The sequence below is a fragment of the Solanum stenotomum genome, chromosome 12 (genome assembly GCF_019186545.1).
Source record: "Solanum stenotomum isolate F172 chromosome 12, ASM1918654v1, whole genome shotgun sequence".
Classification (NCBI taxonomy): domain Eukaryota; kingdom Viridiplantae; phylum Streptophyta; class Magnoliopsida; order Solanales; family Solanaceae; genus Solanum; species Solanum stenotomum.
The window spans coordinates 48,681,541-48,696,887 of NC_064293.1; the positions used below are offsets into that span (position 1 = coordinate 48,681,541).

At 32.6% G+C, this 15,347-nt stretch overlaps 1 protein-coding gene across 2 annotated transcripts; it reads left to right on the plus strand.

Moving 5' to 3' along the window:
• Nucleotides 1–5,719: 5,719 nt before the first annotated feature.
• Nucleotides 5,720–14,665, plus strand: LOC125846504 (paired amphipathic helix protein Sin3-like 2). 2 transcript variants are annotated; one of them, XM_049525946.1, is made up of 22 exons: nucleotides 5,720–6,027; nucleotides 6,129–6,203; nucleotides 7,098–7,304; nucleotides 7,404–7,584; nucleotides 7,684–7,782; nucleotides 7,881–8,054; nucleotides 8,156–8,438; nucleotides 8,744–8,880; nucleotides 9,220–9,295; nucleotides 9,377–9,597; nucleotides 9,705–9,859; nucleotides 10,053–10,174; nucleotides 10,296–10,550; nucleotides 11,130–11,708; nucleotides 11,807–11,889; nucleotides 11,979–12,578; nucleotides 12,652–12,749; nucleotides 12,831–12,969; nucleotides 13,056–13,208; nucleotides 13,308–13,471; nucleotides 13,684–13,795; nucleotides 13,941–14,665. In XM_049525946.1, the coding sequence occupies exons 2-22, from the start codon at nucleotides 6,130–6,132 to the stop codon at nucleotides 14,073–14,075; spliced, it is 4,047 nt and encodes a 1,348-aa protein (XP_049381903.1). In that variant the 5' UTR covers nucleotides 5,720–6,027; nucleotide 6,129; the 3' UTR covers nucleotides 14,076–14,665. The 2 variants fall into 2 exon arrangements, with proteins under 2 accessions (XP_049381903.1, XP_049381904.1); XM_049525947.1 differs by having other exon boundaries at nucleotides 7,104–7,304.
• Nucleotides 14,666–15,347: the final 682 nt, after the last annotated feature.

A 15,347-nucleotide genomic window follows, 5' to 3' on the forward strand; every position in this document is an offset into this window, starting at 1 on the left:
AAAAATTATAAAAAAAAAATTATTTTAAAATAAACTGATCTTTTTTCCATTTTTTAGTTAAAATGTATTAAAGTTAAAAGGGTAAAAATATTTAAAAAGATAAAATAGCATAGATAAAATATCATTCTGGCCAAAAAGATTTTTCCTAAATAAAAACAACCAATTGTTTAGTGAAAAACTACTCAATTAATGTACGAATTTTTTGAAGTAATAAAGTTTAAAGATGTCATAGTTTTATAAAAAAAAATATTTGTCAATAATAATTGTATGGATAATTTCTAAAAATATATTAGTCAATAATAATTGTATGGATAATTTCTTCATGTCGAGTATGAGTCCTTTTTTATATATATAAAGTATAAACTTATGGGTCAAACTTACATTTAAAAAATATATTAAAATTATGATTTAGTAAAAACTCCAAAATAAATTGAGTATTAGAATTTTAAAAATTAAACATCTACCAGTGCTTCTTATCTTGTTCATATAACTTTATTGGATCTAATTTTGCAAATAAATGAAAAGAATTTTTTAATATGAAAAAAAATCAATCACCGATGAAAAACCTCTTCCATTATTATTTGATTTCTTAGAAGTAATATTGTTTCAAAAATGGAAAAAACTTACTTATGTATAATAAGTTTACAATGAGGATTACAATGTCGAAATTTAAACGTTCAACAAGTTTAGTATTTTATTGTAAATCACATAAACTCAAATTAATACCGTAATACGTATATTGGTGAAAGAGATCTCTGGCCATATAAAAAAAATTCCATTTTGAAATTGATTACATTGACCACAAATTTAGAACTTAACTAAAAATACTAACAAGAAAATCAATTGTTCTTTTGGGGAAAATTAGTAAAACTTATAATTTAGTCATATTAATATAGTCTGATCCAAAATAGTTTAATTTCTAATCATAAAAGTTAATAAGAATAATTTTAAATTTTAAAATATTCAATATCATCTTTAATGTCCAATAAACCTGAACTCCAATACATCTTAATTTTTCAAATATACATAAAAAAAATTATTTTAAATTCGAATAAATTGACAATCAATTGTAGCATATGTTGTGCTTTTTGAGTAATATTTTTGTGAATTGGTATTGTTTCGTGATGAAAAATATTTAATTATACGTAATAATTGTATAATTACAATTTTAATGCATAAATCACATGCTTATTGGTTACTCAGACACATTTATTTGTGTTGTGTTAGTTATTTATGAATATATGTATATCTCGTCATCTTATTTGCTTGTGAAATACTTATTTTTTATTTAATGTATCAGTGGAACCAACTTATTTTTAAAATATGTAAAATTCAACTTCTTTCTAGCTATTGATTTAAGGAGGTTTATTGCCTTATTTAAAATGTGAAGGGAGTATCATTTTCCATACTCAAAATATTAAGGGATAAAGTTTTTATATATTTAGTTGAGTGATTTTGTAATGGAAGAGTCATAAGTTGAGTAATTTTATTGATACAAAATAAAGTTACATAACTTTGAAACATAATTCTTCATAGTTAAAATGACTCTAATGTGACATTAAGTAATGTATTCAATTACGAAAAATCGAGTTCTTTGCATTTTGTTCCCCTAACATGTACACCTTTTTGTGATTTAAATGTTCAACGATTTTAGTATTTTATCACAACTCACACAAACTTGTACGGTTGTACCAATATGTTTATTGATGGAAAGAGATCTGACCGTATAATTTTTTATTTATTTTGAGTTGAATTACATAAACCACAATTTTATCACTTAATCAAAATACTAGTAACAAAAATCAATTGCTCTATTTTGAAAAATTAGTAAATCTTATAATTGCAGTCAAATGTAACCTAGAGTAATATAGTATGATCTAAAATAGTTTAATTTTTTACTATGAAAGTTGATAAGTATAATTATAAAATTATAAAGATTCAATGGTATCTTAATGTCTAGTTAGTATGACTTCAATTATCTCAAATTCACAAAAAAAATAAAAAATCTTTAACAATTAATCAATCATTGCGTAAGTGGTGCTTTTTGAGTAATATCTATTTTTTTCAAATTCTAATTAGTTTGAGATGGAAATTTTACTTATACGTAATAAATTTACTATGACAATTTCATTACATAAATCAAATCTATGTTTATTAATATTCAAGCATATTTGTTTGTGTTGTGTTACTTTTGAAAAAGATATTTTCAGAGGAAGATTTTTGTCCAACTTGATATCCTAATTTTAATTTATCGATGTTATATATTTACATTGTTTCGATATATGTTTAATATCTAGTAAGTTACTTATGAATATTAATATATGTATATCTCGTCATTTCAATTGCTCGTAAATTACTTATCTCTTACTTAGAGCATGTTTGGCTTTGTTGTTATAAATTAAAAAAAATTAAATCATTTTTTAAACGAATTTTCATAAAAGTGTTTTTGAAAAAAATGATTTGTTTTTGGCTATTCATTTGAAAAATATTTTTCATAAGTAATTTGTGTTTGACTAATCTTTTTTAAATTAAAAAGTGTTTTTGAGAGTCAAATACGGAAAATAACAACTATTGATATACTTTTGATATTAAAATTGTTTTATAGATAAAAACTATTTTAAATATCTATTATAAAAAAGTTAATTAAACTTTATATTTTTAAAATTAAAATGTACATATTTAAATTTTCAATCAAGAATACCTTTTTTGGGAGGGTTGAAATCTTTAATTGTTATTTTCTTCTCTTTTTTCTAACCTTGCAAAATTATTGTTATTATCGTTTTTTTTCTAATTCTTTATAATTCTGTTAAATTATATGTAAACTATAAAATAATAATATATAAACATAAAATAAAATATAAAATATATTATATAAAAATATAAAATAAATTTATTTAATGAAATTTAACCAAACTTATGAGATATGTTAATTAATTAATAAGAGATATATTGGTAAATATGTATATATGAAAGTGATATTTTAGTCTTGAGAAAAATATATTTTTTGTTTCTGCTTTTGTTTTTCTTTTAAGAAGCAAATTTTTTTAGCTTCTTCCCAACAACAACAAAAACTGTTTCTACTTCTATTTGAAAACGGTTTACTGATTTGCCAAACACGTGATTTTTCAATAAAAGTGTTTTTTCTCAAAATAAGTGTCTCTAGCCTCTCAACAGGAATGTCAAACAGACTCTTAATGTATTAGTAGAATCAATTTATACGCGCCACGTTGCATAATATTCCAATAATTAATAATTATTTGATTTAGATTCGGATAAGATTTTCAGTGCAAAGTAAGAAAAAAGATTTTGTCGTCATGTAATTTGATCGTACTCGGTTACAATATTTATGAGTTTAGTTACCAAACTAATAAAGGAAACATGATTTGCACAAAAATGAGTGTAAATATGTAATTGTGTTGAAATATATATTATTTCTTAAGTAATTAGGGCGCGTGCATTTTATAACCCTCATAAGTTATGACGGTAAAAGTTACTATAACTACATTAATAAATCGTTAGTGCTGTTATAACGTTATCATGCATGCTTTTTTTGCTTTTACGTAAACGCATATTATTAGGTTAAAATCTAAACTTAGAAGAATATATTATAAATATAACTCAAAATCTTAAAACCTGTCAATCAAATTGGGGATAATAGATTGAAAAATAAGACCCGGGCATAACAAATGAAAACTTGGGCTCATTCATAAACTTGAAAATGTGTACACTAGTCACTATATTTGAGCCCATTTCAAGACTTTTTCCATTTTAGCCCCTCAACCAAATGTTTTGGACGATATATATGTGCAATAGTCTGATATTACTTAATAATTTATTAAATTAAGATAAAATTTAATTAATTTGTTTTCTCATTTTATCCCTACAATTAATGCTTTTAAGAAAATATTATTAAAAAAATTAATTTAATCATAAAATAATGGACATTTATTAAATGTTTTGAATTTCATGAAAACTAGTAGTACTTACTCAACGTGAAATATAATTACAATAAAATCTTTCTAAATTAAAATTATATTATTAAAATTATAAAATACTATTATTTTGTAGAGGTATTAATTAATCAATAAATTAATAAATATTAATTTAAAGAATATTTTGAAATTTAATGAATATACCTTGTTTTTTCCCCTTAAAAACAATATAGACATACTTGCTCATGAGATGAAATTTACGAGCAAAAATAGTGGAAAGGAAGAAGAATGGAAGAATAAACAACAATGAAAAACTAAAAGATTGGAAGAAAAAAAGTGAATAGAATATTGGAGTGAATATAAATAAATGCTTTCTTGGGCAAGGTTTTTTATTTGAAAGGAAAAAATTATTGGACAGTGTAATTTCTTGAAATCATCTAGTGGTTTAGGACTTTTCTCAGTGATTTGACTTTAAAGGACAATTTGGGTGAAAAAAAATGAATTTACAGCAACACCATTGTCTGCCCCCTCTAATTATGAAAATAACCCCCAAAAAGTAGAGTCATGCCAAATTTGTGCCTAAATAGTCGTGCAAAATATATTTATTGTTTTACTATATAACTCTTTGAATATAATTAATACAATGTCTTGAAAAAAGTAATAGATAAATGATTATAATTTGTGATAAGGGTAAATTAGGAACTAAGTGTAAAATTATCCATTGATTTCATAAAATGGACAAGTATTGTTGGACATACCAAAATAGTATAATGGACAACTATTATTGGACGGAGATAGTACTCCCTCCGTCCACAATTAATTGTCATGGTTTCCTTTTTAGAGTCAAACAATAAGAACTTTGACCAACATTTTACGATGTATATTTTCATCATATTGATATGCAAAAAATTGCAACTTATAGTACTTTTCGTATAGTTTTTGAATATCTAATTTTTTTTTAAAAAATATTGAATTAACGTAATCTAATTTAACGTTAAAAATTAGTCAAATTAACTTTCGAAAAGCGCAATATGACAAATAAAAGTGGACAGAGGGAGTAGTAAGTTAGTTATGAATATGAATATATGTATATCTCGTCATTTCAATTGCTCGTAAAATTACATATGTTTTAGTTAATGTATCAGCGAAATCAATTTTTACGCGCCACGTTGCATAATATTCCAATAATTAATAATTATTTGGTCTAGATCCAGATCAGATTTTTAGTACAAAATAAGTATTATTTTTTTGTCGTCATGTAATTTGGACGTACTCGATTACAAAATTTGTGAGTTTAGTTACCAAACTAAACAAGGAAACATGATTTGCATGAAAAACGAGTGTAAATATATAATTATGTTGAAATACATATTATTTCTTAAGTGATTAGGGCGCATGCATTTTATAACCGTCACAGGTTATGGCGGTAAAGTTACTATAACTATAGTAATAAGTCGTTAATTCCGTTATAACGTTATCCTGCATGTTTTTTTACTTTTATGTGAACGCATGCATATTATTAGGTTGAACTCTAAACTCCGAAAAAAATTATAAATAGAACTCAAAATCTTAAAACCTATCAATCAAATTGGGGTTAATAGATTGAACAATAAGACCCGATCATAAGAAATGAAAACTTGGGCTAATTCATAAACTTGAAAATGTGTACAGTTGTCGCTATATTTGAGCCCATTTCAAGACCTTTTCCTTTTTTGCCCCTCAACCAAATGTTTTGGACGATATATATGTGCAATAGTCTGATATTGTAAGTACATATTTTGTGTAACTGAGGCCGCGTTACATAATATATAACAGCACCAACATTATTTTTATCAATTCATTTTTTTCTGCCTCACCTCTTCGCCTTTTACCTCTTTGTTTCTCAAAACTTGTCTTCTGTGTTGTGTGTTGTAGTTCTGAGTCGGAGAGGAGGGAAAGAGAACAGGGGAAAGGGAAAAAGGGCACAAAGAAAATGAATTGAGAGAATTTTTTTATCTGATCTAAACCATTGGATTAACTCTTTGTTTGTGTTGATAGATCTGTTGTTGAGACTTTTGGTTTTTCATCCTCAGAAAATCTGAGGAAAATCTCAAAAGTGAGTTGTTTTGAAAATGGAAGCAGATTTTTTTCTATTTTTTTTCTTTGTTGATGTTAAAAAACTTCTTCTTGCTGTTCTGTTTTTTTTTTTTTTTACAGGATGAAACGATTGAGAGATGATGGGTATGATAGCCCTTCATTTAAGCGGCCATTTGGTTCTAACCGAGGAGAATCGTAAGTTGTTTGGCTTGTGTTCATTTTGTATGTGATGATTTTTTTGTATGTACTTGTTTTTGATGGATTTTTTTTTTTTGAATTCTTGGTAACTCTAGGTAAATCAGTGATTTCTAGTTGTTATATCTTTATGTGTTGTGTCTAACTTTGTGATAAAAAAATGTTTCATGAATTAGAATAGGTTTATCTTTTTTTTTTTTATCAGTCAGAATTATCAAGCAGATATGAAAATAAAGATTGGATCTTTACCCATGTTGTTTTTGTTTGGGTGAGTCTTGTTTGCTTTTATTTTTTTGTCTGTTAGTTCATTTTTAGGGCAAAGGCTATAAACTTACCAACATAACCATTATTTATTTGGTTGTATCAAATCAAGGGATTAGTCAATTTTGAATGAACTATGAATTTGCTGAATTTCTGGTAATTCTAGGCAAATCAGTAATTTTTAGTTTTTCATCATGTGGTGTGTTGTGTGTGATTATGTTACCAGAAAATATTTGAATGCCATTTTCTGCTTTATCTAGTGCTTTAGGGTAGGTCCTATCATTTTTCTTACATCACTCAAAATTATCAGGCACAATTGAAGATAAAGATTATCTTTATCCATGTTGCATTTGTTTGGGTGGGTCTAGTTTGCTTTTTGTTTATCTATTAATTCATTTTTTAGGGCAAATGCGTTAACTTAGCACCACAGCCACTATTTATTTGGTTATATTGTATCAACAGTTTTTTCAATTTTGAATGAACTATAAAAATCATTGGTTTGAAGTGGATGAGAGTATAATTTAACCTATTGGAGCATATGGGGGGAGGTCTGTGACAATAAATTTGACTGGCAAATTTTCTCTGTGATTCTCTGTGTAATGTTTTTCTTCTTTTCTTTTTTCCCCGATGAAGCTACAGTCCATCACAAGTTCCAGGAAGTGGTCCGGGTGGAGGAGGTGGTGGCAGCAGTGCTGGTGGAGCTGGTGCTACTGCTAGTAACCCAAAGCTGACAACTGGTGATGCGTTGTCTTATTTGAAGGAAGTCAAGGACATGTTTCAAAGCCAAAGGGATAAGTATGACATGTTCCTTGACGTTATGAAAGACTTTAAAGCTCAAAGGTTTGCTACTTTAATTTGCCTAGTGCCATTTTCATTTCTATTCATATTTGGTGATTTATGTGGGACTTATCTCAGAAGTCTGTGATTTTTTCTTCGCAGAATTGATACTGTTGGTGTCATAGAAAGAGTAAAAGACTTGTTTAAAGGGCATCCTAGGTTGATCCTTGGATTCAACACTTTCTTGCCCAAGGGTTATGAAATAACCCTCAATGATGAAGATGAGGCTCCTCCAAAGAAAGTTGAGTTTGAAGAAGCTATTAGCTTTGTGAACAAAATAAAGGTTACATTTCTGCTACCTTCCAGTTTAAACAATAAAGGTCTGCCTTTTTATTTTATAAAAAACTCTAGTCCTAACTTACTAGGTTATCATTTCCTGCAGACCCGTTTCCAAAATGATGATCACGTTTACAAATCCTTCCTAGATATTTTGAACATGTATAGGAAGGAGCACAAGGGAATCGATGAGGTGTACCGTGAGGTAATAATTTTTGAAAATTGGGTTACATTACATAAATATATTATAGATGATCTTTATGTTTTAATTTTTTGTTACTATTTGTCATATCATATGTGTAGGTTGCCGTACTTTTTAGTGACCATCCAGATTTGCTAGATGAGTTCACTAGGTTCTTGCCAGATAATTCAGGAACTGCATCAGCAGCACAAACTTCTGTTGGAAGGCCTTCATTCCATCGTTATGATGAGAGGAGCTCAGCTATGCCCATTCTTAGGCAATCACACATGGACAAGGTTTTCCTTTTTTGCTTTTTCTTTCCTGGTTGTTTTATTCATCTATTAGTGCTGGTTGCCCTACAACTATACTCACCTCCTTCAATCTGTTGTATCTGAAGCGCTTCCGGCGGGATAGGCTTATTGGTCCTTATGCTGAAAGAGACCTTAGCATTGAGCGGCCTGATTTGGACGACGAAAAAACAATGATAAAGTTGCATAAAGAGCAAAAGAGACGTGCTGAAAAAGAGAGCAGGGACAGAAGAACTCATGATCAGGATTATAAAGAACCTGATAATGAGAATAATGAAGATCTAAGCATGCAGCGTCACACTGATAAAAAGAAATCTGCTCGGAAGGTTGAAGAATTTGGAGGACCTCATGAAGATAAAGATGCCCTGAAAAGTGAGTGCATGATTACCATTGTCTGAATGTATGTGTTTGTTGTGCTGCATTAAAACTTCCACCATTAAGGGCTATGGTTTGTGATAAAACTGATTTGAAGGCCATCTATTTGCTTTGTGTTAATTCATGGTGAATTACAAGGGCTCGTTCTTAACTACTCTAAAAGTTGCTAAATGTTCCCAATTTCTTTTCAGGCGGTTTTACTCTTCATTTTTGGTGTTCTTGATGTATGCATCTGTTTTCAGAGTAGACTGTTGCTGAGTTTGATTATTAACCTGTTAATATAATTTGCTTGATTTTGCCAGATATGTATAGCCAAGAGTTCAGCTTCTGTGAAAAGGTCAAGGAAAGACTACGAAGTCCAACTGATTATCAGGCTTTCTTAAAATGTCTTCACATTTATAGCACAGAAATAATTACAAGGACCGAGTTACAAAGTTTGGTACGTCTATCATGCAATTAGTTTAATCCTTTTTGCTCCTGATGGTAATCTTTGTTTATAATTTTTGCTATCTATGGTTTGCTTTGGTTCCGTTTGGTTTTTCCGTACACAGTATTAGTTGCTCTGCTGATGCTGCAAAATGGTTCTGATGGTATGCTAGGACTAGATCCATTATGCTAAACATATCCTCTCTTTTGACTGAAAAAAGGGATAAAAAAGGTTCCCCTCTTTGTTGAGGTGGAAAATGAACTGAATCCCAGTTTTACTGGATTTTGTGGTACTAATATTTTTGAAATTATATACAAGTCAGTCTGGGATTTGAAAGCATGCTCATCTCAGGTTGCTGATCTGCTTGGAAAACATCCTGATCTTTTGGAAGGTTTTGGTGAATTTCTAGAGCGTTGCGAACAAGATGGTAAGTCTTGAAATTTCATGATGGTAAATCTGTTGAGCCACATATATGTGAGTACATTCTGATTGGGTTCCTGCTTTACAGATGGATTTCTCGAAGGTGTTATGAGGAAGAGTAGGTGGAATGACGGGCATGCTTCCAAGTCAGTAAAGGACGATGGGAAAGACAAAGAGCCGAAGCGTGAGACTGATGGAACTAAAGAAAAGGACCGATACAAGGAGAAATACTGGGGAAAATCCATCCAAGAACTTGACCTCTCAAACTGCAAACGCTGCACGCCCAGTTATCGGCTTCTCCCTGATGATGTAGGACATTGGTCTATTGGTTTTCCTAATACGATCATAGATAGAAGAGTCTCAATGTCTATGGATCATGTCTTGACACAGATTTGTTAAATTTCTTTATTCTGCAGTATCCAATACCTACAGCAAGCCAAAAATCCGAGCTTGGAGCTCAGGTGTTAAATGACCATTGGGTTTCTGTGACTTCAGGGAGTGAGGACTACTCTTTCAAGCACATGCGCAGAAATCAGTATGAAGAAAGCCTGTTCCGTTGTGAAGATGATAGGTAAGTCCTTTCCTAAGTTAAGATCCCCTCCCCCTGGGTTCAATCTCAGAGGAAGAGTCTTGTAAGCTACTGTTTTCTTGACAAACTAAGAAGCAGTGAGCATAAATCATCTGAAGTAGTTCTCTTGAAAATACTCTTTGTGATTTTGCTCTTGCATTTTGTCAGTGATGATTGGAGTTTTTTAATAATTCAGGTTTGAGCTAGACATGTTATTGGAGTCGGTGAGTTCAACTGCTAAGCGCGTAGAAGAGTTATTGAATGCCATTAACGATAATTCAATTGGCGGGGCATTCCGTGTTGAGGACCACTTTACAGGTTTGTCAATGTTGACTTAGACGTTAGCAGGCTTCTTTTTCACCATTCAGTTTCAGTCGCTTACATTAAAAATACATAACTATGTAGCTTGTTGATAAACAAAGTTTTTTACATTTTGTAGTCTTAAACTTAAGATGCATTGAGCGAATCTATGGTGATCATGGTCTGGATACGGTGGATATTCTGCGTAAAAATCCATCTCATGCGCTGCCTGTTATACTGACCCGCTTGAAGCAGAAACAGGAGGAGTGGACCAAGTGTCGCACAGATTTTAACAAAGTTTGGTCAGAGATCTATGCTAAGAACCATTATAAGTCACTTGACCATCGAAGTTTCTACTTCAAGCAACAAGATTCAAAGAATCTTGGCTCAAAATGTAAGTCTAGCATCTGTTTTATATGTGATGATCTTACTTTGGCCGTGGTCTGTTTCCTCTGTTTCTTTTCTACTTAATTTTAAGTAACCCTCAGGTCTTATGGAGCTGAAAGATGGTATTTCTGTTGATGATTGCATCACTTAATGTGTGTTCTTCTTCAAATCTTCCTCTTCCTGACATTACTTTTTGTTGTTACCAACATCATCAGATTTGATGAAATCTCATTCCTCCAAATCATGTTTCAAGCTTTGGTTATCATATTTTAACTCACTGCATACATGCTAGCCTTTCTATCTGCACTTTTTTCATGTATATAACTTCCTCCCCTTCTTTGCTGGAGCTCGGGGATTTCTCAGTTCTGCTTTTCTTTTCAAAGATAGACACTTCTAGGTTGTGTAGCACACTTATGACACAGTTCTTTGGATTTTTTATTCTACTTTTGCACGTCTTAGGATGTCACTATGAGTTTAGCAGAAGGGAAGTACAGTATGCACATTTCATGAATAGTTGGTGTATCTATCTTCAATTGGGCAGTTTCTGTGGTTCTTGTTTTTTAACTTCCATGTTTCCGATTAACAGCCTTACTAGCGGAGATCAAAGAAATTAAGGAGAACAAGCAGAAAGAAGACGACATGATTCTTTCTATTTCCGCTGGAAGTAGACATCCTATAACACCAAATCTTGAATTTGATTATACTGACTCTGAGCTTCATGAAGACTTGTACAAACTTATCAAGTATTCGTGTGAAGAGGTTTGCTCCTCCAAAGAGCAATTAGATAAAGTACTGGGGTTATGGACCAACTTTGTTGAGCAAATCTTGGGTGTTCCTTGTCGTCCTCATGACTCAGAGGCTACTGAGAATGATGTCTTATTGAAGCCGCATGGCCCAAAAGTTGATGGAACTAGCATTGGTGAAAGTGATGGCAGTCCTAGTGCGGATGCTATTACTAGGAATTGTAAACAATCAAAAGTTATCAGCAACAGAGATGCTAATGCTTCCCCCCTACGAGTAACTCTTTCTAGGACAAGCTTTGCAAATGCAGATGCTCTCCCCAAAGAAGATGGTTTGCCAGTGATTGGTGAGCACCTAACTAGTTCCGATGCAGCTCCTGCTATGGGAGAAGATACTGTTCATGGAAGAGTGGAAATAACTTCAGGTATATATGTACCTCACCAAGTCTAAACCTGTTCCAATATCTCAAACTGTTTGGTTTTTAGCCAAAACATAGAATAGCTGATACTTTTTTTAATCCAGGGCGTGGCGCAAGACAGGGCAATGGTGCTTCTGACGATGGTCAAGTATCCAAGTCTAACATCGATAATGTGCCAGCATCAGAGGTATGAGACTCTGAATTGTGTCAATTTTGGTTGGTGCTAATCATCTCGACTACTTATCATTAAAGGCATGATTTTTCTTTGTGAGACAGAGTGATACTTCAAGATCGATTCCGTTGGGTAATGGAGGGTTTGCAGAAGGCTCTACAATTAATGGGTACAATGATGATTCAGCTGATCCCTGTAAAAATGAGAAAGAAGAGGGTGAGTTATCACCGAATGGTGATTTTGAAGAGGACAATTTTGTTGCCTTTAGAAGTGGTGCCTCGCACAATGGAAGTGTGCAATATCAAACCAGAGGTGCTGAAGAGATTGGTTCTCAGGATGCTGCTGGTGAAAATGATGCAGATGCTGATGATGAAGATAGTGAAAATGTTTCTGAGGCTGAAGAAGATGTTTCTGGCAGTGAGTCTGCTGCTGATGAGTGCTCTCGAGAAGAGCATGAGGAAGAGGATGACGGAGAGCATGATGAACTTGATGGTAAAGCTGAGAGTGAAGGTGAAGCTGAGGGGACGAATGAAGCACACTATGCTGGAGGTGATGGCAATGTGTTGCAAATGTCTGATCGGGTTTTGCTAACTTCAAAGCCACTTACAAAATATGTGGCTTCACCTGTATATGAGGGAGTGGTGAAGTACCCACGGGTATTCTATGGAAATGAGACATTCTATGTGCTTTTTAGGCTACAGCAGGTAAGGAGATTCACCTTCAAGTTCAATTTTCTATTTTGCAGTGGTTAAATCTGAAGCCCCCTCTTTTTTCTAGATTCTATATGAAAGGTTATTATCAGCAAAGCTGAATTCAGCATCGTCTGAGTCAAAATGGAGAACTGGAAAGGATACTGGTTCTATTCCCTATGACAGGTAGGTTGCGATTCTTCTTCGCTTGCAGTTATACTAGCCTTTCAGTAAGTTTGTTTTTGAGGACAATGGGTATGCTTGCAGATTCATGAGTGCGCTGCATAGTTTGCTCGATGGTTCTGCAGAAAATTCAAAGTTCGAGGATGATTGCCGATCAATCATTGGAAATCAGTCATATGTGCTATTCACGTTGGACAAATTGATATATAAGCTGGTCAAACAGGTGTCCTTGTTCTCCTCTATCTGAATTTGACTTGGGGTGCTACTACTTGGTATTCTTTGAATGTAATTTGTTTTTTTTTGCTTCAGCTTCAAACAGTCTCGAGTGATGAGCTGGACTGTAAGCTGCTTCAGTTATATGAATATGAAAGATTAAGGAAACCTGAGAAGTTTGTTGATTCAGCTTATTATGAAAATGCTCATTTCCTCCTCCAGGAGGACAGCATTTACCGGTTTGAATGTGTAAGTTTCTGAGTAGTTACGTCCCTTTTTCTTCTCTTTCTGTTGAATATGCTGAAGTTGAAGTGCAGTAAAACAACTGTTTTTTTTTTTGTGTTGTAGACGTCTTCGCCTACCCGTCTGTCCATCCAGTTGATGGATGATAGAGGTGACAAGTCTGAAGTAGTTGCAGTTGCTGTAGATCCCAATTTTGCAGGTTATCTGCACAATGATTATCTGTCAGTTAAACATGGGAAAAAGGAGTCTTCTGCAGTTCTGCTGAAGAGGTAATTACGCAACTGTCTAATATTCAGTTTAGAAATGCAGCGCATCAGTTCAAGTACTAAGTTGTAGGATATATATAAATAAACTAAGCGGACAAAGATTCTTTTAGAGAGGATGCTGGAGATGCTCATCAGTCTGCTCTGTGATTGAGTGCTAATTTGACTTGCCATCCATTGCTTTCCATGTCTGATCGTTTTGTTTCCATAACCCACAGAAATAAGCGGAAACGCGCCGACAATGATGAATCAACTGCTTTGTGCATGGCAATGGAACATGTTATTCTTGTAAATGGTCTGGAATGCAAGATGGCTTCAAATTCATCGAAGGTAAATGAGTTTTATTCCTGTTCACATCATTATGTTATCCTGATTTCTTGTGCACTTCATTAATACCCAACTATACTTCTTTTACTTAAATTTTTTAATAATAGTTCACTGAAGATTCCTCCTTTGACATGATAAATCCTTGCAGATATCATATGTGCTTGACACAGAGGACTTCTTTTTCCGCCAGGGTGGTAAAAGAAGAAAAGTTTCAGCTGGCAGATTGTCATGTGCTTACCAGGCTAGAGTAGAACGGTTCCATCGTGTTCTGCTGTCTTTATGATGATACATGGCCTTGGTCAACCAGGATGTTGAACAAGGTTTAGACCATTGCTTTAACGTAAATTCACATTGTGGGATTTAGTGTCACTTCAAAGAACATCTTTTTTAGCCGACTCCAACAGGTTTCTATACTCCAGTATTGCTTGGGTTATCGGTCCAACTACTTACTTGGCCAATTGGTCGAATGCTTTGATACAAGGATTCACGAGTGGGGTTTCTCAGTTAAAGTGTATTATCTTGTGAGCACATGTCAATGGCATTTGAGCCATTCTTTTGTAAATATGGTTTTCCGCCATAAATTATATGTTGCAAGCTGTGTTAATTAAATCTGCTTGCTTGGGATCACAAAGGCACCCTATTTCGTTTCCTCCTCGGGAGTAAACTCTGTGCCAGTGTCCTGTGAGCTGATCAAATTCTCTAGCAGCTAGGCTTCCTGGATTATAGTGATAAATTAGTTGAATCTAGTAAAAGGTGAAAAGGCTTTATACAGTGGGGTTTGTTTGCCCTGGCTTTGTACAGAGCATACATTTGGATTCCTATACTACTTGCTGAAAAATAGAAGGTTTATTGCCTTATTTACAAAGGCCTTTTCATTCAAAATGTTCATCTGTTTATTGGTTCTTCTCCTTTTTAGCCTTAACATGTATAATATTTTGATTCATATGATTAGCTTTTTTGGAATTGAGGCGTAGTAATTGTTGACCCAATAGAGGTTCACTAACTCTAGCGCAATTTTCTGTCGCTGGGGTATTAATATGAGGAGGTAATTATCACTATTACCAATCAGGGTTGGTTGGCTGTGTTAGGATGAATATGCTTTTTTTTTATATCAAAGATCTTAAATGCTTCTTCCGTTTTATGCGGAACGAAACTGGGGTCGATACGGATATCGGATACTGGAAAGGAAACCGGAATAAAAAGCTGTCATTGTTATTTATTTGTTTGATGCTTTTTGTTCACTCGATTTGCATAAGAAAAATCCAATAGAATATGGCCGTGCCCACAAGGTACATTCTGTTCGAAAGGGACAACAACGATAAAAATAAATGCTGTTCATTGTTTTTACGGAAATGAGTTAAAATGTTTTCAACGTATTAGAAATGAGTCAAAAATATTCTTCTTTCACTTATTGGTTACATATTTATATAATGTAATATAATTGTACCGTTAATTGAGGGACAATTTTAAGCTTGAAAATATCAACAGGGTAAATTTAATTAGATAGGTGGAAGTAGAGCATTTTTGAGTCCTTTCTAATACGTTAAGGACATTT